General features: G+C 41.5%; 1 protein-coding gene across 7 annotated transcripts in view; it reads right to left on the bottom strand.

The window, feature by feature from the left end:
* SMARCAL1 (SWI/SNF related, matrix associated, actin dependent regulator of chromatin, subfamily a like 1) overlaps positions 1–24,680 on the bottom strand; it is a 70,427-nt gene that overhangs the window by 7,115 nt on the left and 38,632 nt on the right. For all 7 annotated transcript variants that reach the window (XM_024243183.3, XM_002812831.4, XM_009238078.4 and 4 more), the window contains 4 exons: positions 24,447–24,665; positions 11,256–11,326; positions 7,888–7,990; positions 491–673 (listed from right to left, as the gene is read on the bottom strand). In XM_024243183.3, the coding sequence (XP_024098951.1) occupies positions 491–673; positions 7,888–7,990; positions 11,256–11,326; positions 24,447–24,665 (576 nt within the window). The remainder of the gene's footprint in view (positions 1–490; positions 674–7,887; positions 7,991–11,255; positions 11,327–24,446; positions 24,666–24,680) is intronic.

Here is a 24,680-nt window from a genome sequence, read left to right as displayed (position 1 = left end):
GGCAGTACAGTCCTGCCTCACCCCTTGAGCTCTCGGTGCCCTAACTTCCTCCTATGAGACATGAAGTCAAGATTCCTTCTAGCCCTGGAAGACTTCAACCTTCCCGTTGAAAAATGGAGTCGATAATCCTATAGGTTGCTGTGAAAATCTAGAAACCAGCCAATCGCCTGGCGCGGTGGCTCACACCTGTAATCCCAGCTACTTGGGAGGCTGAGGCAGGGGAATCGCTTGAACCCAGGAGGCGGAGGTTGCAGTGAGCTGAGATCACGCCACTGCACTCCAGCCTGGGTGATAAGAGACTCTGTCTCAAAAAAAGAAAAAAAGAAACTAGCCAATCAACATAGAAGTGCTTAAAGGAAGTGAAAACTGACTTGTGGGAAGTATAATGAATGGATAAAAAGGAAACCACTTTCCCCGACTGACACTCGCTGCTTCCTGCCCACAGCCATGAGCATGCCTGGGGGGTATCTCAGTCTTCTGCGTCTCTTACCCCTGGGTTCCAAAACAGCTCAGCAAACACCACCAGGTCAGCCGAGGAGAAGGTGAGGCCCATATTGGCAGCGGTGATGGACAGCACAGCCACGGCATGCCTCTCTGACAGTTGGAACTGCTGGCACAGGTCCTCCCGCTCAGCTGATGAGGTGGAGCCATCGATGCGGATGTGCTGCACGTGCTGCAGGAACAAGGGGCAGAAGCAAGGTGGGCAACAGCCCCAGGGGCTTCTCAGCAAACCATACCCAGCCACAGCTCAAGCACAGAACCAGGTTCCAGCTCAGCAGAGGCCCCTGCCTTCAGAGCTTTTCTTTTCAAATTGAAATTGGTATTGAGATGACTGCTTATACTCAGGTGCCATTGTATGAAATAATACAGAGATCCCTCTGAGGCCTTTGCCCGGTTTCATGCAATGGTAACATTCTATAAAAACTATAGTATAATACCGCAGCCAGGATGCTGACTTCTATACAATCTACTGATCTTCAGATTTCTTGTTTTACTTGTATGTGTGTGTTCTACACAATTTTATCACCTGTGTAGGTTTTCATATATTTACCTCCAATGTTAAGATACTCAACAATTCCAACACTGCAAGGATCCTTTTACCTCCCTCCTCTTTCCACGGTCCTTAGCTCCTGATAGCCACTAATCTGACCTGAATTTCTTTAAAAATTTTCTTTTTCTTTTTCTTTTTTAAGATGAAGTTTCACTCTTGTCACTCAGGCTGGAGTGCAGTGGCGTGATCTTGGCTCACGGCAACCTCCGCCCCCTGGGGTTCAAGCGATTCTCCTGCCTCAGCCTCCCAACTAGGTGGGATTACAGGCGTACACCATCATATCTGGCTAATTTTTGTATTTTTAGTAGAGGCGGGGTTCCACGATGTTGGCCAGGCTGGTCTCAAACTCCTGATTTCAGGTGATCCGCCTGCCTTGGACTCCCAAAGTGCTGGGATTACAGGCATGAGCCACTGCACCTGGCCAATTTTTTTTTTTTTCCAAGAATGCACTATAGGCCAGGCACAGTGGCTCACGCCTGTAATCCCGGCACTCTGGGAGGTCAAGGCAGGTGGATCACCTGAGGTCAGGAGTTCGAGACCAGCCTGGCCAACATGGTGGAACCCCACCTCTACTAAAAATACAAAAATTGGCCAGATGTGGTGGTGTGCGCCTGTAATCCTGGCTACTCGGGAGGCCGAGGCAGAAGAATCACTTGAACCCGGAAGGCAGAGGTTGCAGTGAGCCAAGATGGCACCACTGCACTCCTGCCTGGGTGACAGAGCGAGACTCTGTCTCAAAAAAAAAAAAAAAAAAAAAAAGAATGCTATACAAATGTTATATAAATTGCACAGCATATAACCTTTTGGAATGGGCCTTTGCATTCAGCACCCTCTGGAGATTCATCCAAGTTGTTACCTGTATCAATAATTTTCTCCTTTTTATTGTTGAGAAATTGCCCACGGTATGGATATACCATAGTTTCACCATCCATCTGTTGAAGGACATCTGAGTTGATTCCAGTTTGGGGCTACTACAAATAAAGCTGCTATGAACATTTGTGTACAAGTTTTTCTGTTAACCTAAGTTTTCATTTCCCAAAGAAAAATGCTCGAAAGTCAATTGTTGTGTTGTATGGTCACTGCATGTTTAGTTTAGCTATTTTCTTTTAAATGGCATTTATTTATTCTTGCTAGTGATAAACATGATAAGGAAAATAAAAACATTTAGTAATCTAACCAATCTACTTTTTCCTGTCTCTTTTTTTGATGTGTATGGTATATATATCTTTTAAATAAAAAGTTTTATATCCTGTTTTCCCCCAGTAAAATGTATTGTAAGTAAAACTGTAATATTAAGTGTTCTAAAATATCATTTTTAATGGCCCTTTGTCATTATGCAGCAACAGCATAATTTTACCATTCTATTTCTGCAGATTTAGGGGTCTCAAATTTTTCCTAAAAGGATATGCTGGTAAATGTCCATCAACAAGTGAACAGACGATGTACAATGGGATGTTATTCAGCACTAAAAGGGAGTGAACATCCGCAGGTCTAGATAACCAAAAAAGAAAAAAAAAAAGGAAAACCAAGGAGTGAACACTAAAAAGGAACGAGACACACAACAACATGGATAAATCTCAAAAAAACAAAAAAAAAAGTACATCCTGAATGTCCTTTTCTCCACATTTATATTCCATTATATTCCATATTTATATAAAATTCTAAAAAACTGCAAACTAATCCTCAGTGACAGACAGTAGACCAGAGGTTGCCTGAGGATGGGAGGGTGAGGGAAGGGGCAGGAGGGCGTGATTACAAAGGGACATGAGAAAACTCTGGGGGCAGGGGCAGCGGGTGGCAGATATGTTTCCTATCTTGATTCTTATAAAATTGTACACATTATGTGCAGTTTACTGCATGTCAATTATACCTCAATAATGCTATTAAAATGGAAAGTTTTTAAGAAGATGCCAATTTTTGGTGATTTTCTTTGATTGGACTACAAACCAAAGTACGATAGCAAAAAGAAAAAACTTAATTTAAGGCTCCTGATATTATTGCCAAATTGCTTTCCAATAACTAATGTATTAGCATGTCCATCTTGGTACACTTTCATCAACAGTGAGCACCGCACATTTTTAAAACTTCTACTGACTTGATGGGGTAAAAAAAAAATCTTTATTTTTCACTAACTTGATTACTAGTGAAATTGGGTGTTTTCGTATCTTTTAATTGGCTATTGGTGTCATTTCTTTGATGAACTATCTATTTATACAGGTTGCCCATTTTTTTTCCTACTGGGAGTTAGGAAATACCTTTACATGTAAAAACCATTATTTGTATGTCACAGAGGTGGCCAATAGTTTCCCTAGCTTATTTCCTTCTATTACTTTTCTGTTGTTTTCTAAATGCTCCTTTATTTTTAAAAACGTAATTTTTCTTATTATAAAAATAATACACACTCATTGCAAAAATACAGAAAAACTAAAAAGATAATGATGACTATTTAGAGATAATCATCATTAACGTACTGGTATATATTAATCAGGCTTTTTTCTATGGATGACTATTTTATTTATTTTATTTTATTTATCTTATTTTTGAGACAGAGTCTTGTCTCTCACCCAGGCTGGAGTACAGTGGCAGGATCTCGGCTCACTGCAGCCGCTGCCTCCCAGGTTCAAGTAATTCTCGTGTCTCAGCCTCCTGACTAGCTGAGATTACAGGCATGCACCACTATGCCCGGCTAATTTTTGTATTTTTAGTAGAGATGGAGTTCCGCCATGTTGTCCAGGCTGGTCTAGAATTCCTAACCTCAGGTGATCTGCCCGCCTCAGTCTCCCAAAGTGCTGGGATTACAGGCGTCAGCCACTGCGCCCGGACAACATGACAATTTTTAAAAATTATTATACATACAACAGCTTTTTGTCCATAGTATGGGCATCTTCCGATAGCAATATATACTAACCAGATACCAAGACCTTCAATTTTGGAGTTTCTTCAGGTTCTTATAGGGTTCAATGATCTCCAAAGTTAGGAACCACTGATCAACATTATATTTTATGGCTGAATGGACTATAATTTATTTAATAGTATATCTGTTGATAAAAACTTAGATTTTTAATTACTGAATATTATAAGCAGCATGCCTAATATTCTCATTTATAAATCTGACTAGTCTGATGATTTCCTTAGGATAAATTCCTAGAAGTGAAATTTGAAAAACTGAGTGCATACCCTAAGTTACTGTCAAACTGCCCTCCAAAAATGTACAAATGTACAAGAGAATCATAACCACTGTGGGCCAGGCATGGTGGCTCACGCCTGTAATCTTAGCACTTTGGGAGGCCGAGGTGGGTGGAACACCAGAGGCCAAGAGTTTGAGACCAGCCTGGCCAACACAGTGAAACCGTGTCTCTACTAAAAATACAAAGATTAGCTGGGCGTGGTAGCAGGCACCTGTAGTCCCAGCTACTTGGGAAGCTGAGGCAGGAGAATTGCTTGAAGCCAGGAGGCGAAGGTTGCAGTCAGCTGAGATTGCACCATTGCACTCCAGCCTGAGCGAGAGAGCAAAAACTCCACCTCAAAAAACAAAAAAATTTTTTTAATCACTGTGTATGTGTCACAGAAAAAATCCACGTGTTTAGGTAATTCAAATCAATTTTTCCTTTGTAATTTCTTTGTTTTTAAGCTTAGAAAGTCATTCTCCACCCAGTGATCAGCTATTGTTCGTTGGTATTTTCTTCTAATACTTTATGGTTTCAAGGATCTTTGATTCACCTGGAATTTAATATAGCAAACAGTGAGGTAAAGTTTCATCTACCCTCCCCACCCCCCAATTATTTAGGCAATTACCCAAACTTTGTTGAAGAAATTGAAAACGAATTTGTGACAATTCCTTGATCATGTATTTGCTTTCCATTTATGGTAAAGGGCCATGTATTCTATTCTACCATCTGGCCATCTCTCTGGAGCCAGCATGGCTGAATTTTAATTATTGGTGTTTTATAATAGATTTTAATATTTAATATCTGAAGGGACAAGTCTTCCAACATTGCTCTTCTTTTTCATAGTTGTTTAGATATCACTCCTGCTTTTTTTTTTTTTTTTTGAGATGTTCTTGGGAGTAACAGTATAAAGTTCCCTTTATGGAGGCTGAGTGCGGTGGCTAATGCCTGTAATCCCAGCACTTTGGTAGGCTGAGGCAAAAGAATTGCTTGAGCCCAGTTCTAGACAAGCCTGGGCAACATGGCAAGTCCCTGTCTCTACAGAAAAGTTAAAAAATTTGCAAGGTGTGGTGGTACATTCCTGAGGTCCCAGCTACTGGGGAGGCTCAGGCAGGAGGATCACTTGAGCCTGAGAGGTTGAGGCTTCAGTGAGCAGTGTTTGTGCCACTGAACTCCAGTGTGGGAGATAGAGTGAGACTCTGCCTCAAAAAAAAAAATATATCTAGTTGGAGTTTTTATTAGAATTCAATTAAACCAGCTGGGCCTGGTGGCTCACGCCTGTAATCCCAGCATTTGAGAGGCCAAAGCGGGTGGATCACTTGAGGCCAGGAGTTCGAGACTAACCTGGCCAACATGGTGAAAACCCTGTCTCTACTAAAAAAATGCAAAAAAATTAGCTGGGTGTGGTGGTGTGCACCAGTAATCCCAGCTATTTGGGAGGCTGAGGCATGAGAATCTCTTGAACCCAGGAGGTGGAGGCTATAGTGAGCTAAGATGAAGCCACTGCACTCCAGCCCGGGCAATGGAGCGAGACCCCCCTCCCCAACAAAATTAATTTAAAAGATAAAAAGATAACTGATAAAACATTAATATCCAGAATTTATAAAGAATTTTCCTAAATCAATAAGAAAAAAACAATCCAACAGAAAAACAGGCAAAGGATACAAACAGAATATTCACAGGAGACAGCTAAAATGGCCATAAATAAATAAATAAATAAAATGATACACATTTTACTGGTAGTCAGGGAAATGCAAATTAGAGCAAGAATGAGATGATATTTCATTTTTCTGGATTGGTAAAATTAAAAAGTCGGATAATACCAGTGTTAATGGGCACACAGAACAGCAGGAACCCTTATATGTTGTTAGTGAGATTATAAATGTGAATGACCACCTTGGAGAGCAATTTGACACCACTTAGTATGAAGATGAGCCTATTTAATAACCATGCAAGAGCATGCCTGAATATGCCTCCCCTACACAAAGCACATACACAAGCCATAAAGAAATGCATAGATACAAACATACACCTACTATAATATTCACACGATAGCAACCATCAGCAAGAGAATGGATAAACTGCAGTATAGCTATCCAATGAGATACAATTCCACAGTTACAGTGAGTGAACTACACGTGTAATGCAGTATAAAGAAATCTCCATTGGGAGGCCGAGGCGGGCGGATCATGAGGTCAGGAGATCGAGACCATCCTGGCTAACACACGGTGAAACCCTGTCTCTACTAAAAATACAAAAAAATTAGCCGGGCATGGTGGCGGGCACCTGTAATCCCAGCTTCTCGGGAGGCTGAGACAGAATAGCTTGAACCCGGGAGGTGGAGCTTGCAGTGAGCCAAGATCGCACTACTGCACTCCAGCCTGGGTGACAGAGCAAGACTGTCTCAAAAAAAAAAAAAAAAAAAGAAATCTCTAAAACAATGCTGAGAAAAAAGTAAGTTGCAGGATAATTACACCATGCTGTCATTTATTTTAAATTTTTAAAAATATGCAAAAAGGAGACGATAAATTGCTTATGGATACATACTCCTAGAATACAGTATGACAACATGGAGGGCAACGATACCCATTGCCTTCATAATAGTCATGTTATTGCTGGAGAGATGGAAGGGGAATAGAGTTAGAATACGGAGGGGACCTAAGTATTTTATTATTAAAAAAATAAACCTTCAGGCCGGGTGTGGTGGCTCATGCCTGTAATCCAAGCACTCTGGGAGGCCGAGGTAGGTGGATCACTTGAGGCCAGGAGTTCAAGACCAGCCTGGGCAACATGGTGAAACCCCGTCTCTACTAAAAATACAAAAATTAGCTAGGTGAGGTGGTGTAGCCCCAGCTACTTGGGAGGCTGAGGCACGAGAATCACTTGAACCTGAGAAGCCAAGGCTACAGTGAGCTGAGATCCTGCCACCACACTCCAGCATGGGCAACACAGCAAGACTCTGCCTCAAAATAAAAAACTAAAAAAACCTTGAAATAAATTCATTTATTAAATCTGGGTGGGAGACACATGGGTGTTTGCTGGATATTTCTCTGTACTCTTAAAGTACATTCAAATATTATATAAATATAAACGATGAGGGAAGACAAAGAGCAATTTACACCCTTAAATTTAACCAAAAATGAAAAGGGGATGAAATGTGTTCAGTTTTCATAAACATCCTTGGAAATCCTTCTAGATCCCTTTCGTTCAATTTCAGGAGAGCCATAAAACTCTCTACTAACGTCTGCACACTGCCATGTGCAATTAATAAAAGTGCTTTGACAGTGCTGAGGAGGAATGAAAGGAAGGAAAAGAGGAAAACATTCATATAAATACTTGTCTCCATACAAAAGGACAATTTTGCTATCTCCTCTCTTGCCAACTTTGTAATTATTTATGCAGAATAATGGAACAGCCCCTGGGAGATGTTCCTAAAGCAAGACTCCTGGGATATCTATTTGGAGCATGGAGGAAGTTAAAATGACATGGCTGGGGAAACATTTTGACCCCACTGTGGTTCTATAAGCAAGAAGAACTCTTCTTCAGAAAGTCTTCAGCAATGCTTCTGGAAGCCATCGGTCTCACTTTGCTTGGATCTGACCTAAGCCTGCTCCGAACAACTTGGGACATGGCAAAAGTAGCCCATGGTGAATTTCAAGGGGAGCTCACCTTTCTCCCAAGCTCTTGCGTAATTGCGTCCAGGACCACCTTATGGTGTGCAAACACTAAAAACTTCTCTCTTCCACTTTCCAGTAGGTCCAAGATATATTCACTGCATTTGACAATGACAACAAAACAGATTAAACATATACTCCTTATGTTTTATGTGTCTCTGGTATGTTACTGAAACATTCTTATTATCTGGGATCATAGAAGATGATCAACAGTTTTCACTTTACCTCCGACTATCATTATAATGTGTTTTAAATACAAATTAGAGTGTCCTCTGTAGATCTGAAAGCACTTAGGGAGGGGACTAAGGAATTAATGACAGTACACAAATTTCTAGAAGCTAAATATTGAGACATACATAATACTAAAGAGACATTCCAGGAAGGATCTCAAGCTCCTCCCACTTTAGACCTCAAATGACAGGGCCAGTAGTTAAGTCAGTTAATTCTCTTCCAAGGCAGAGGACTATGGAGAAATGGAGTGAAGGTTCTCATTTGTTTGGCCTCCCTTTAATTTACATCTCTCTTCCATCCACTGTGTTTTTTCTTAGCTTCCCACCTTTTTTTTGAGACTGAGTTTCGCTCTGTCGCCCAGGCTGGAGTGCAGTGCTGAAATATCGGCTCACTGCAACCTCCACCTCCTGGGTTCAAGCAATTCTCTTGCCTCAGCCTCCTGAGTAGCTGGGATAACAGGTGTGTACCACACGCCCAGCTAATTTTTGTATTTTTAGTAGAGACGGGGTTTCACCATGTTGGCCAGGCTGGTCTCAAACTCCTGACCTCAAGTGATTTGCCTGCCTTGGCCTCCCAAAGTGCTGAGATTACAGGCGTGAGCCACCGCACCCGGCAAGCTTCCCACCTCTTATCTTTCGCTTGGCCTTAAGGTGGCTACCCTCAGGGAGCAGTGGGGTGGGAAGTCACCAGGTTAACTGGCTAGGTCCCCCCTCCCCTGGTAGCTCCCTGAAGAGGGATCACAATCCCAAAGAAGAGGTAAGCCCAGTACAGGCAAGTGAGCTCCTTCACTGAGGCTATCGCCAGCCATGGGTGCATCTGGACAGGGAACAGACTCTGCCTTCCTTAAAGAAGGATATGTCTCAGGTGGGGGAAAGGTACGTGGACTGCTCTGTAAACATCCAAGAGTCATTTCAAACAACACTATGACTGACCAGGGCACCAGATTTGAGTTCAATTTGTGAATTGTTGATACTAATAGAATTTACTTTAATTATTTTGAGAGACATAAAATTTGCCATGATATAAGCAAAAAAAGTTTACGGCTACAGCATCAAAAAGTCACAAGGCCACAAAATCCACTTGGTGAGCTCATAAAAACCACAGGCCCCAATTTTCCTAATGCCTCTTTCCCCTCTATATCTCATACACAGCTTTGTTGTTCTATAACCTTCTACAAGTTCCTAGGCTAGAAATATCTGCCTACCACAATAACCTTGGCTTTATATTAAAAGATGCCCATTAAAATGAAAAAGCAAACAACAGCAAAAAAAGAAAAGAAAAACAACTAGCTGAGGAAATTGGGGTTTTGAAGACGTACAATCTAATTTCCACTTACTAGCTGTGTGACTCTGAGGTCCAGAGAGTCATAGATTTACTCGGTGTTTGCTTTTTTAAAAATGGAGCCAGTGTGACTTACATGATCTCTCAAAGATGCTGTAAATGTGAAATGAGTTCACAGGTGTAAAAAATGTTTGGAAACTACAAAGCACTATACAATTTATTGTATAACAGAATTTTGAGAAAGTATGTATAAGGTATGACCAATGTTTATTTATGAGGTGGTAGAAAGACTTAAAGTTTCTAAGGGAAATGGGTGGCTCTGGGTGCAGCATCTGAAGAGAGAGGCACCTGGTGTACTCTGAATTTTGCAGGTCCTGAGCTGAGGGAGCAAGGGAGAAATGCACATCCTTGCCATCTGTTATTCCACAGCACATGAGAAATGGGTCAGCGGGGGCAACTCAGATGTGTTTCTGGGAGAAAAGTTTCCAGGCCATAAAAACCACATCTGGAGTTCATTAGCTCCGTAACAGGGTCATAAATGAAAAGGGCAGTGTCCAGGAAGTGAAGGGGAGAGGGCAGCACTGGGCAGTCTTTCCAGGGGGCATTGCAGATCGAGTAATGTGGGGAACTGTCTTGCCACAGTGGAGGGTGAGGAGAGGTAGGTGGGCCAAGTACGAGGACGGAGCAGATATGTTTCTTAATCTATCTCCAGATCTCAGTCCCCACAGCCAGTCTGGCACCACTCAGTCCTAAGGAATCCATTCTCATTGTAATTTCATCAGTTGGACCATTATCCTGCCAGAGCATCACATGAATGTTAAACAACAAAAAAAAAATCAGGCAAACTACACGTCATTAGAATTGCCAGGTTTCTATCCCAGTGATATTTAAATAGGAGTGGGTTTTTAAGAAAGGCATACAATTGAGATTTTGTCATGAATAATTCTAAGAATAGAAATTATTACTTTAGCTTTAGTTTATAAGGTGGAAATAGAACTAGGCATGACAATGGCCATATGCCCATATCTTTTGAACAAACTTTGACATTCGTCTTTTTATTTAGGTAAGTAATGGATGACAATTCCTGACCTTGGGGAAGACCCAAGTATCTCCATAAGGCAGCTTTTCCTTCTAATATTTTTTCCCTAAAGGCAAATGATCACAGTTCTCCTAGAAAAACTCTCCCTTTTGGTGTTGGGGACAACCCCACCCTCCTTTTAAGGAGCAGCAGCTCCAGCCTACTTGGCTCAAGACAGGATCTCTTAGAGACCCAGGTACATCCTAGTAGTCGCTCCAGTTACCGGCCAACTTATGCCTTGTGTGTAATTAAGGGCAGGGTACCCCTAAACTTTTACTCTTTTCATTTTTCCCTTGAGACAGGGTTTTAGTCTCTTGCTTAGGCTGGAGTGCAGTGGCACCATCTTAGCTCATTGCAGCCTCGACCGTCCTCCCTCCCAAGCAATCCTCCCTCCTCAGCCTCCTGAGTAGTTGGGACCACAGGTGCATGCCACCATGCCCAGCTAATTCTGTTCATTTTTTGTAGAAATGGGGTCTCACTATGTCGTCCAGGCTGGTCTCAAACTCCTGGACTCAAGCAATCCTCCCACCTTGGCCTCCCAAAGTGCTGGGATTACAGGCGTGAGCCTGGCCCCTAAACTTTATTTTCAAGGCAGCTATAATTCTACTCTCTGATCACCTGTTTTATTTTTTCCTTCCTCAACAAAAGGCACATTTAATAATCTCTGGTCATTTCTTAGAAGCAGTAAAATCATTCAGGCAGAATAAAGTAATAAGTTTTTTTTTTTTTAAAGATGAGAGAGAGAGAGAGGTCGACACTTCGTGACCACTTACATGACAGATGGGATTTTAGCTTCAGCTGTTCTGTTGAAGAAGAGAATGAGGGCGTCTTTCTGCTGCTGTTTCTGTTGAAAGACAAGTTAAGAGTGTTAAGTGCCCCAGTCTGAGAACTCTGGGATGAGTGGATCTAATTATTGCTCCTATGCGCTTTACAAATCTCAACCGCCCGTCACCAGAGTCAGGAGACCTTGGTGCTGACAATGATTCCCCTTTCACTTTGGCCAAGTCAGAAGAACTGCCTGGGTTGGGTTTTGTCCTCAGAGACGGCATTAGAGCTACTCTGCCATTGTCCAAGAACCGTTGCAAGAATCCAAGAGGCAAGGAACACAAAAGCTCTTTGGAGAAGCATTTCAGGTAGGGCTTCACCATACACACCAAACCCATGTGACCCACTGAAATGTGGCCTTGGCTAAGCATACCTATTTACTACAGCCTGGTGACAACTTACATGTGACATTTCTCCAACTTGCTTTTTGCTTCCCTCTTTTCTTCTGCCAAGCTGTGACTATACCTGACTTACAGAGCTTACCTCTGTCCAAGATTTACTGAATCAATTCCAATGGACCCTGACTAGTCTATTTTACTATCATTTTATTTTATACTATTTTTTATTTTTTTGAGACAAAGTCTCGCTCTGTCTCGCCCAGGCTGGAGTGCAGTGGCGCAATCTTTGCTCACTGCAGCCTCTGCCTCCCAGGTTCAAGTGATTCTCCCGTCTCAGCCTCCGAGCAGCTGGGACTACAGGCATGTGCCACCATGCCCAGCTAATTTTGTATTTTTAGTAGAGACAGGGTTTCACCATGTTGGCCAGGCTGGTCTCGAACTTCTGACCTCCGGTGTTCCACCCACCTCGCCCTCCCAAAGTGCTGGGATTACAGGCGTGAGTCACCGCGCCTGGCCCATTTTAGTATCATTTTAAAACCATCATTCAGGTGTTCTTGGTCTACCTCCCACATAAGGTAATTAACTTCCCAGAAGAAGAAACAATGTTTTCTTTATGGTTTACATTTAAGTGACTCCTAATAAAGAATGCTAACACAGGAGATGCTCAAATCGTTTCATAATAATGTGAGATAACATTTACTATCGCTCTGGCCTCCCAGAGATCATACTCTTACCATCATTGGTAAGAGTGTCCCCCCAAAATTCATAATCTGAAACTTAATTTCCAGTGCAGTGGTGGTGGGAAGTGGGGCATCTGGGAGATGCTTAGGTTATAAGGACAGAGAGCCTGTTTGTTCCTTCTGCCCTCTTTGAAACAGAAACTGGGCCCTCACTAGACACTGAATCTGCTGGCCACTTGATCTTGAACTTCCCAGCCCCTAAAACTGTGAGCAATGCATTTCTGTTTATAGATGACTCAGTCTAAAGTATTTTGTTACAGCACAAATGGACTAAGACACGTGGCCATCTCCTTTCACCAGCAAGCATAGTTTTACAGGTGCACCTCCCTTCTTGTGCCTGGCCTCTGTAAGATCTGTGACTGACAGGACAGCTTCCCCAGAGAACAAAGACGTGATTCAACAGCAATAACATCTATAGCCTTGAACCTGTCATTCTTGAGATCTTGATAACTCAGGAAAGCAACCACAGCCAGACTGTACCTAAAACTAATAACCATGGATGGAGGAAAAAGCTGTCTGGTTAAAACAGCTTCTTGGCTTTGGGGTTGTTTTTATTGTTTTTGAGACAGGGTCATGCTCTGTCACCCAGGCTGGACTCGATCATGGCTCACTGCAGCCTCAGCCTCTCAGGCTCAAGCAATCCTCCCACCTCAGCCTCCCAAGTAACTGGGACAAAAGGTATGCACCACCACACCGGCTTTTTTTTTATTATTTTTTGTAGAGACAGGATCTCACTATGTTGTCCAGGTCGGTCTCAAACTCTTAGGCTCAAGTAATCCTCCCATCTCGGCCTCCTACAGTGCTGGGATTACAGGCATGAGCCACTGCATCTGGCCAGCTTCTTAGCTTTGAATGGTGTCTTTCCTCCAGGACTTTATGGGAAAAAAGAAAGATGCTGAGGAACCACAGGAAGCTGTGGGGTCACTGATTAGACTGTAAATGCCTTTCATATCCTACATGTGTCTTGGCAGTGGCAGCCACCTACCCTCCTATTTTGTATCAGGCTCTGGAAACATACACAACTTTTCACCTGTGGCTAGTGAGCTCAGACTTCATGAAATCCATTCATGGACCTCTAACGTTCCCCAGGAGCAGGCTAGGTCCTCCAACCCAATGCAGTTTCTAGTAGCCAAAGGGGCAGGGCAGGCTTACATATGATGACCTCACTCGCAGCATGTGTGCCTCCATCAGACTGCACCCCAGTTGGCCCCCATCTACAGTTTTACTCCTGTGTCCTTCAGAGATAGCCTACCCCTCCCACCTACACTCACTCATGCCACACTCCCTAATAAGAAAGAAAGAGGGCAAAACAAACAGATGGAAAACTGCTGAGAAGCACTTTCAGGAATTTTGCCCTAACATTTAGCACCTAGAGTTGATGAGAGTGTGAAGAAACAAACACTTTAATTATACATGACTGGTGGGATGGTACACTGGGCTAGCCCTTTTGGGGATGATGCAGCAAAATGTACCAACCCCCTTTAAAATATGCCAAAACCCTATCATCCAGCAACTTACTCCTTAAAACTGATTCTTATTATAAAATCGCATGTGCACAAATTTCTATGTAAGCTACTTTTTCAGTACAGTATTACTCAGAATAGTGAGCAATTGAAAGTAACTTAAAGGCCCAACAAAAACGATTAGCAAAATTATAGCCGTGTGAAAAACCACTATGCAGTCTTTAAATATTATGGTTTTTTGTTTGTTTTCTTTTGAGACAAGGTCTCTCTCTGTCAGACTGGAATGCAGTGGCACAATCACAGCTCACCTCAGCCCCAAACTCCCAGGCTCAGGTGATCTTCCCACCTCAGCCTTCTACCCAAGTAGCTGGGACTACAGGTACACACTACCATGCCCAGCTAATTTTTTTGTATTTTTTGTAGAGACAGGGTTTTGCCATGTTGTCCAGGCTGGTATCAATCTCAAGTGATCCTCCCGCCTTGGCCTCCCAAAATGTTGGGATTACAGGAGTGAGCCAGCACACCTGGCTAAATATTATGTTTTAAGAGAATATTTAACAACATGGAAAAGTCTTCATAAGACAGTAACCTGTTTTCCTTCCCACTTGACGTGTTTGTATGATCCCAGTTCTGCTTTTAAAATATATGTACTGCTTATTGCATATATAATATTTTATATTTATATGCAGATATATAAAAATATATCTTAAAGCAACATATACACACATAATTATAGAAAAATACTCAAATTATATATGCCAAAATTATGGTTGTATAAAAGATGATTTTTTTTAATATATATATTTTTATTATACTTTAAGTTCTAGGGTACATGTGCACAACGTGCAGGTTTGTTACATATGTACACATATGCCATGTTGGTGTGCTGCACCCGTTAACTCGTCATTTACATTAGGTATATCTCCTAATGCTATCCCTCCACCCTCCCCCCACCCCACAACAGGCTCCGGTGTGTGATGTTCCCCTTCCTGTGTCCAAGTGTTCTCATTGTTCAATTCCCACCTATGAGTGAGAACACGCAGTGTTTGGTTTTTTGTCCTTGCGATAGTATGCTGAGAATGATGGTTTCCAGCTTCATCCATGTCCCTACAAAGGACATGAACTCATCATTTCTCATGGCTGCATAGTATTCCATGGTGTATATGTGCCACATTTTCTTAATCCAGTCTATCATTGTTGGACATTCATGCTGGTTCCAAGTCTTTGCTATTGTGAATAGTGCTGCAATAAACATACCTTTGCATGTGTCTTTATAGCAGCATGATTTATAATCCTTTGGGTATATACCCAGTAATGGGATGGCTGGGTCAAATGGTATTTCTAGTTCTACATCCCTGAGGAATCGCCACACTGACTTCCACAATGGTTGAACTAGTTTACAGTCCCACCAACAGTGTAAAAGTGTTCCTATTTCTCCACATCCTCTCTAGCACCTGTTGTTTCCTGACTTTTTAATGATCGCCATTCTAACTGGTGTGAGATGGTATCTCATTGTGGTTTTGATTTGCATTTCTCTGATGGCCAGTGATGATGAGCATTTTTTCATGTGTCTGTTGGCTGCATAAATGTCTTCTTTTGAGAAGTATCTGTTCATATCCTTTGCCCACTTGTTGATGGGGTTGTTTTTTTCTCGTAAATTTGTTTGAGTTCTTTGTAGATTCTGGATATTAGCCCTTTGTCAGATGAGTAGATTGCAAAAATTTTCTCCCATTCTGTAGGTTGCCTGTTCACTCTGATGGTAGTTTCTTTTGCTGTGCAGAAGCTCTTTACTTTAATTAGATCCCATTTGTCCATTTTGGCTTTTGTTGCCATTGCTTTTGGTGTTTTAGACATGAAGTCCTTGCCCATGCCTATGTCCTGAATGGTATTGCCTAGGTTTTCTTCTAGGGTTTTTATGGTTTTAGGTCTAACATTTAAGTCTTTAATCCATCTTGAATTAATTTTTGTATAAGGTGTAAGGAAGGGATCCAGTTTCAGCTTTCTACATATGGCTAGCCAGTTTTCCCAGCACCATTTGTTAAATAGGGAATCCTTTCCCCATTTCTTGTTTTTGTCAGGTTTGTCAAGGATCAGATAGTTGTAAATGTGTGGTATTGTTTCTGAGGGCTCTGTTCTGTTCCATTGGTCTATATCTCTGTTTTGGTACCAGTACCATGCTGTTTTGGTTACTGTAGCCTTGTAGTATAGTTTGAAGTCAGGTAGCGTGACGCCTCCAGCTTTGTTCTTTTGGCTTAGGATTAACTTGGCAATGTGGGCTCTTTTTTGGTTCCATATGAACTTTAAAGTAATCTTTTTCCAATTCTGTGAAGAAAGTCATGGGTAGCTTGATGGGGATGGCACTGAATCTATAAATTACCTTGGGCAGTATGGCCATTTTCACAATATCGATTCTTCCTATTCAGGAGTATGGAATGTTCTTCCATTTGTTTGTATCCTCTTTTATTTCGTTGAGCCAGTGGTTTCTAGTTCTCCTTGAAGAGGTCCTTCACATCCCTTGTTAGTTGGATTCCTAGGTATTTTATTTTCTTTGAAGCAATTGTGAATGGGAGTTCACTCATGATTTGGCTCTCTGTTTGTCTGTTATTGGTGTATAAGAATGCTTGTGATTTTTGCACATTGATTTTGTATCCTGAGACTTTGCTGAAGTTGCTTACCAGCTTAAGGAGATTTGGGGCTGAGACGATGGGGTTTTCTAGATATACAATCATGTCATCTGCAAACAGGGACAATTTGACTTCCTCTTTTCCTAACTGAATACCATTTATTTCTTTCTCTTGCCTGATTGCCCTGGCCAGAACTTCCAACACTATGCTGAATAGGAGTGGTGAGAGAGGGCATCCCTGTCTTGTGCCAGTTTTCAAAGGGAATGCTTCCAGTTTTTGCCCATTCAGTATGATATTGGCTGTGGGTTTATCATAAATAGCTCTTATTATTTTGAGATATGTCCTATCAATACCTAATTTACTGGGAGTTTTTAGCATGAAGGGCTGCTAAATTTTGTCAAAGGCCTTTTCTGCATCTATTGAGATAATCATGTGGTTTTTGTCTTTGGTTCTGTTTATATGCTGGATTATGTTTATTGATTTGTGTATGTTGAACCAGCCTTGCATCCCAGGGATGAAGCCCACTTGATCATGGTGGATAAGCTTTTTGATGTGCTGCTGGATTCAGTTTGCCAGTATTTTACTGAGGATTTTTGCATCGATGTTCATCAGGGATATTGGTCTAAAATTCTCTTTTTTTGTTGTGTCTCTGCCAGGCTTTGGTATCAGGATGATGCTGGCCTCATAAAATGAGTTAGGGAGGATTCCCTCTTTTTCTATTGATTGGAATAGTTTCAGAAGGAATGGTACCAGCTCCTCCTTGTACCTCTGGGTAGAATTAGGCTGTGAATCCATCTGGTCCTGGACTTTTTTTGGTTGGTAAGCTATTAATTATTGCCTCAATTTCAGAGCCTGTTATTGGTCTATTCAGAGATTCAACTTCTTCCTGGTTTAGTCTTGGGAGGGTGTATGTGTCGAGGAATTTATCCATTTCTTCTAGATTTTCTAGTTTATTTGTGTAGAAGTGTTTATAATATTCTCTGATGGTAGTTTGTATTTCTGTGGGATCAGTGGTGATACTCCTTTATCATTTTTTATTGCATCTATTTGATTCTTCTCTCTTTTCTTCTTTATTAATCTTGCTAGCGGTCTATCAATTTTGTTGATCTTTTCAAAAAACCAGCTCCTGGATTCATTGATTTTTTGAAGGGTTTTTTATGTCTCTATCTCCTTCAGTTCTTCTTTGATCTTAGTTATTTCTTGCCTTCTGCTGGCTGTTGAATGTGTTTGCTCTTGCTTCTCTAGTTCTTTTAATTGTGATGTTAGGGTGTCAATTTTAGATCTTTCCTTATTTCTTTTGTGGGCATTTAGTGCTATAAATTTCCCTCTACACACTGCTTTAAATGTGTCCCAGAGATTCTGGTATGTTCTGTCTTTGTTCTCGTTGGTTTCAAAGAACACCTTTATTTCTGCCTTCATTTCGTTATGTACCCAGTAGTCATTCAGGAGCAGGTTGTTCAGTTTCCATGTAGTTGAGCAGTTTTGAGTGAGTTTCTTAATCCTGAGTTCTAGTTAGATTGCACTGTGGTCTGAGAGACAGTTTGTTATAATTTCTGTTCTTTTACATTTGCTGAGGAGTGCTTTACTTCCAACTATGTGGTCAATTTTGGAATAAGTAAGGTGTGGTGCTGAGAAGAATGTATATTCTGTTGATTTGGGGTGGAGAGTTCTGTAGATGTCTATTAGGTCCACTTGGTGCAGAGCTGAGTTCAATTCCTGGATATCCTTGTTAACTTTCTGTCTCGTTGATCTGTCTAATGTTGACAGTGGGGTGTTAAAGTCTCCCATTATTATTGTGTGGGAGTCTAACTCTCTTCGTAGGTCTCTAAGGACTTGCTTTATGAATCTGAGTGCTCCTGTATTGGGTGCATATATATTTAGGATAGTTAGCTCTTCTTGTTGAATTGATCCCTTTACCATTATGTAATGGCCTTCTTTGTCTCTTTTGATCTTTGTTGGTTTAAAGTCTGTTTTATCAGAGACTAGGATTGCAACCCCTGCCTTTTTTTGTTTTCTATTTGCTTGGTAGATCTTCCTCCATCCCTTTATTTTGAGCCTATGTGTGTCTCTGCATGTGAGATGGGTTTCCTGAATACAGCACACTGATGGGTCCTGACTCCCTATCCAATTTGCCAGTCTGTGCCTTTTAACTGGAGCATTTAGCCCATCTACATTTAAGGTTAATATTGTTATGTGTGAATTTGATCCTGTCATTATGATGTTAGCTGGTTATTTTGCTCGTTAGTTGATGCAGTTTCTTCCTAGCATTGATGGTCTTTACAATTTGGCATGTTTTTGCAGTGGCTGCTACCGGTTGTTCCTTTCCATGTTTAGTGTTTCCTTCAGGAGCTCTTGTAGGGCAGGCCTGGTGGTGACAAAATCTCTCAGCATTTGCTTGTCTGTAAAGGATTTTATTTCTCCTTCATTTATGAAGCTTAGTTTGGCTGGATATGAAATTCTGGGTTGAAAATTCTTTTCTTTAAGAATGTTGAATATTGGCCCCCACTCTCTTCTGGTTTGTAGAGTTTCTGCCGAGATATCAGCTGTTAGTCTGATGGGCTTCCCTTTGTGGGTAACCCGACCTTTCTCTCTGGCTGCCCTTAACATTTTTTCCTTCATTTCAACTTTGGTGAATCTGACAATTATGTCTTGGAGTTGGTCTTCTCAAGGAGTATCTTTGTGGCATTCTCTCTATTTACTGAATTTGAATGTTGGCCTGCCTTGCTAGGTTGGGGAAGTTCTCCTGGATAATATCCTGCAGAGTGTTTTCCAACTTGGTTCCATTCTCCCCGTCACTTTCAGGTACACCAATCAGACGTCCATTTGGTCTTTTCACACAGTCCCATATTTCTTGGAGACTTTGTTCATTTCTTTTTATTCTTTTTTCTCTAAACTTCTCTTCTTGCTTCATTTCATTCATTTGATCTTCAATCACTGATACCCTTTCTTCCAGTTGATCGAATTGGCTACTGAAGCTTGTGCATTCGTCACGTAGTTCTCGTGGCATGGTTTTCAGCTCCATCAGGTCCTTTAAGGACTTCTCTGCATTGGTTATTCTAGTTAGCCATTCGTCTAATCTTTTTTCAAGGTTTTTAACTTCTTTGCAATGGGTTCGAACTTCCTCCTTTAGCTCAGAGAAGTTTGATCGTCTGAAGCCTTCTTCCCTCAACTCGTCAAAGTCATTCTCCGTCCAGCTTTGTTCCATTGCTGGTGAAGAGCTGCATTCCTTTGGAGGCGGAGAGGCGCTATGATTTTCAGAATTTTCAGTTTTTCTGCTCTGTTTTTTCCCCATCTTTGTGGTTTTATCTACCTTTGATCTTTGATGATCGTGACGTACAGATAGGGTTTTGGTGCGGATGTCCTTTCTGTTTGTTAGTTTTCCTTCTAACAGTCAGGACTCTCAGCTGCAGGTCTGTTGGAGTTTGCTGGAAGACCACTCCAGACCCTGTTTGCCTTGGTATCAGCAATGGAGGCTGCAGAACAGCGAATATTGCTGAACAGCAGATGTTGCTGCCTGATCGTTCCTCCGGAAGTTTCATTTCAGAGGGGTACCTGGCCGTGTGAGGTGTCAGTCTGCCCCTACTCGGGGGTGCCTCCCAGTTAGGCAACTCGGGGATCAGGGACCCACTTGAGGAGGCAGTCTGTCCGTTCTCAGATCTCAAACTCCGTGCTGGAAGAGCCACTACTCTCTTCAAAGCTGTCAGACAGGGACATTTAAGTCTGCAGAGGTTTCTGCTGCCTTTTGTTTGGCTATGCCCTGCCTCCAGAGGTGGAGTCTACAGAGGCAGGCAGGCCTCCTTCAGCTGCAGTGGGCTCCACCCAGTTCGAGCTCCCGGCCACTTTGTTTACCTACTTAAGGCTCAGCAATGGCGGGCACCCCTCCCCGAGCCTTGCTGCTGCCTTGCAGTTCGATCTCAGACTGCTGTGCTAGCAATGAGTGAGGCTCCATGGGCGTGGGACCCTGCGAGCCAGGTGCGGGATACAATCTCCTGGTGTGCCATTTGCTAAGACCATTCGAAAAGCGCAGTATTAGGGTGGGAGTGACTCGATTTTCCAGGCGCTGTCTGTCACAGCTTCGCTTGGCTAGCAAAGGGAATTCCCTGACCCCTTGCACTTCCCAGGTGAGGTGATGCCTCGCCCTGCTTTGGCTCATGCTTAGTGCGCTGCACCCACTGTCTTGCAAACACTGTCCGACAAGCCCCAGTGAGATGAACCCGGTACCTCAGTTGGAAATGCAGAAATCACCCATCTTCTGTGTTGCTCACGCTGGGAGCTGTAGACTGGAGCTGTTCCTATTCAGCCATCTTGGGAACTGCCCCAGGATGATTCTTTTTTATAGTATAGTAATAAAAATAACAACTAACTCTCATATACCACTTATTACAGGCCAAGCAGTGTTCTAAGAACTAAATATGCATTAACTCATTTAATAATCAGCATTGCTATGAGGGAGGCACTATTATCACCACTGCGCAGATTAGGAAACTGAGGCAAAAAAAGTCAAGTGAGTATACTTGTCACACTGCTACTAAACGGTAGAACCAGAATTTGTAGCACTTAAAAGTGCAGGCTCTGAGGCTCAAATATCTGGGCTGATGGTGAGAATTTAATGACCCAATACACGTAAAGCACCATGCCCAGCACAGAGCAAGTATTCAATAAATGTTACTGATTGTAAGTATTTTTCTTTATTTTTCAGATTTTATACAATAGATATCTATTTTAATGTGGGAGAAATCAATAGTTTTGGCTTTAAAAAAACTCCCCCAAACTGTGCAGACATAATACTCTCTATTAATGATCTTACTTCTTTTGCCAGCTACTGGCCAGGAAATTTTAAATAATCTGCATTCTTTGTTCCTGACTAGACCTTAATTAAATTAGATCCAATGGAGTTTTTAAATTTTTCTACATTGGAAATTTGAGTGGATTGTCAAATGGCAAGGGTGAACTGATATTGTTACCAGGAAATCTGTATAGACTTGTTCCATTTCTCTGTTACTGGTCTTGAGGATGAAAAAATGGCTTTAGACAAAAGATGATTACAGTCAGCTTTCCTTTGCCTGTGAAGCGATATCCATTATTTCAGCTGAAAAAATGAGAAAAGTCTTTGATTATACATTATATTCTATAAATTGGCTCCTTCACCTTGGCTCCTGTGATATAAAGCTTTTTAAAAAATGTATTCTTCCAGATGGAAAGGTGTGAAGGAACAAAGAAAGAATCAATTCTTGACAGGCAGGTCAGCAGTGCTTGGCTGGAGTCACCATGATTTGCAAAATTGCAAGGAAACTTGGGACTAAAAAGTAACTTAAAAAACTGGTGGCAGTGGAGAGGGGACTTTCTATAGATCCACAGGGCCTCCTTATTCGACTAAAACCATAAAAAAAATAAGTCCCCATTTTAACCCTTCCAACTCAGGATTTCAGAGCTGGCCAGGGTCTGGAAGACATGCCTATGGTCATCTAGTCCAGCCTCCAGATGATGCTGACTCCCTTCCTGAATTAAGTTAGAGCAATGCTCCTGATCAGATCCATGGTTTAGAAATGCACTAAATCAATGGCTTTAGAAATCCAAAGGTTCTGATGGCCCAAAGCACAAACACACAAATCTGTTTTCTACTTGGATTTTCCATTATAAAAATTGATTTCTATTAAGACACAAAAAGGCATCAAGTTCTTAAGGAATTATTATCTGAAAGAATTTAGTGTCTGACTTCAGCCATCACACTGATGGTAATCTGTACCAACTCAATTTCTATCTTTCAGGGATAAACGTTTAATTTTCCTAAGACTCCAAGGAAGCAGACAGCAGCTCTCAGGTGCTGGACTGAGAAGAGCTCCGGGCTCTTTCTCAGCTGGATTCTTGAAGAATGACACTGCAATTTAGGCTTCATTTTCATCATCTGCAAAATGGAGTTAACACTGTGGTGTTTACAAAGCAAAGAGGATAATCACCCAATAGGCAGGATTCTGGGCAACTGGCACTATCCTTATGTACTTTTCCACAACCGAAAGGGAGTTGTGGCTCCATTTATAAGCAAGAAAATACAAAAATATCCTCAAAAATACTGGATTTGTATAGCTACCTAAAGTTATAAAACACCCAACATTCCTAAATTCCATAGTACCTCCTAGTTAATTTCATAGCATCACCAACAAGCTCAGAAATCAAACTCTCAGGTGGCATCTGAAATCATCTTTGAAAAGAGCCACTCCCTTTACTTGAAGAACTATACAAGTTGGCAGAAGGTTATAAAATGCTTTCAGATCTTGTTGCACTAAGCACAAAATTTCTACTGCTTTTCTTTTTTTCTTTTTGGCCATACTACACAATTCACAGTTGTGTTTCAACAAGTTAATGTGCTTTTCCTCCTTAATTCAAATGCCCACTAATTGCTTTTTCAGGTGTCTACCTTGGCTGTTCTGAAACTGGTTCAGGAGATGAACCAGGTATTGGTGAGGGTGTTCTCTGGGGAATCTCACAAAACACTAACAGACTTACTTCCATCTCACACACACAAGGAACAACTTTGCTGGCAAAAAAACATAACATTTTATAAATATTCAGCTCTTTGCATCTAAGAATATTGCATGTCTGAATTTTTCCATTAATATTTGCTATACCAGTTCACTGGTTTTCTTGTCTGGTAGAGTTCACCAGTAGACGAAAGTTATTAAGAAAAAGTTATAAGAAAAAACTTCAAATTGAGAAAAAATATTCTACTCATTGCATTTTTATCTCTAAAACTAAACAAAAGACCACCAAGATTGATTTTAGTGACAAAGCTTCCTGGTTTTACTTATGGTTCCACTGAAATATAATCTGAGAACACTGGTCTATATGTCTACATCAGTGTTGTTTAACTTTGAAAACTCTACAATAAAGAGATGATGCCTGCTCACTTACTCCAGACCATCCAGATTATTATATGTAATACAGCATAAATTCAATACAGCTTGAAAATTTGCCAGTGCATCCTCTATCCTGCCATTTCTTAAAAGTTATCAATGAATCTTGCTCATCACATAGTAAAATACCATGAAAAACATGCATTCTGTCTCTTGTCATTCTTATTTATTTTGTAACCTCCCAGAAAGCTGAGATCTATATCTAAGTATCTTTATACAGGGTAATATCAAGCCCAGATAATGCTTCATGATGTTGAAAAATATCAATGACTGTTATTTTCTTAGTAATGGGAATTACAAGGTTTTATCTAAGAGGACAGAGACAGAGCTGGTGTAGATTATAGCACTTAGCACAGTATGACACTAAAGACAGAAATAAAATAAAAGTGTTTGAAAAGATAAAACCATCATAGCGAAAAGAGTCCTAAAATACAGGGGCAAGAGGCTTGGTGCTAGCCTCAGCTCTATGGTGGAGCAGCTGAGAGACCCTGGGCAAACTGCAATCTCTGTGAGCCTCAGTTTCCCTCTCTGTAAAAGGGGGATGCCAACTTCCTGCCAACCATAAATGCCAGTAATAGGGATTTAAAAGGTTAGGAGGGTTTGAAAACTCTATTTTGTTATATGAATGTCGACTTGTTATTTTGACTAACACAAATGACACAGTATGGTTAAAGGATTAACATATGTATCAAACATGTTAGGACTAATTTTCTAACAACTGTTACTAGACTGATGCATTCTCAATATATAGTAGACATAATTTCCACATTCTTTGAGGGATTCGGAATATTGATCACCACCCTGCTGTTGCCTGTGCTTATCTTTACGGCCATCCATCAACAGCAATCTATACAAGTATAAAACCATAAATTAATAAAGAGATTTTTCAAAACTGACTAGGTAGGCTGAGGAATGAAATGGACTTGCTCTTCTTGCCTAGGGAAGAGGGAAAAGATTACAGAAAGGAAAGCTGAGAGAATGCCAGGTCATTTTCAAGGGCCCCTCGTGGAAAGGAACACCTAGACACATCTGCTTCCAAATCTGTCTCCAGCCCTGGACTCACAGTTTTGTCCTTGGTGGTCATTTCCTTGGCTGCAGCATCCAGGGCAGCTCTGGTCCTGGCATTGATCCGTCCTGGGGCAATCACCACTATCTTGCGCTGCTTGGCAGGCAGCTGGGAAAGGACGTCTGACTTGAGGCGCCGCAGCATGACCGCTTCCTCCAGCAGGAGCTTCAGCTCTCCCAGGTTGGAGGAACCTGAGTAGTCCCACCCCCAAGGCATCTGCAGAGAACAAGA

Source organism: Pongo abelii, chromosome 11 (genome assembly GCF_028885655.2).
Source record: "Pongo abelii isolate AG06213 chromosome 11, NHGRI_mPonAbe1-v2.0_pri, whole genome shotgun sequence".
In the NCBI taxonomy this organism is placed as follows: domain Eukaryota; kingdom Metazoa; phylum Chordata; class Mammalia; order Primates; family Hominidae; genus Pongo; species Pongo abelii.
This window is presented reverse-complemented; position numbering and strand designations above follow the sequence as displayed.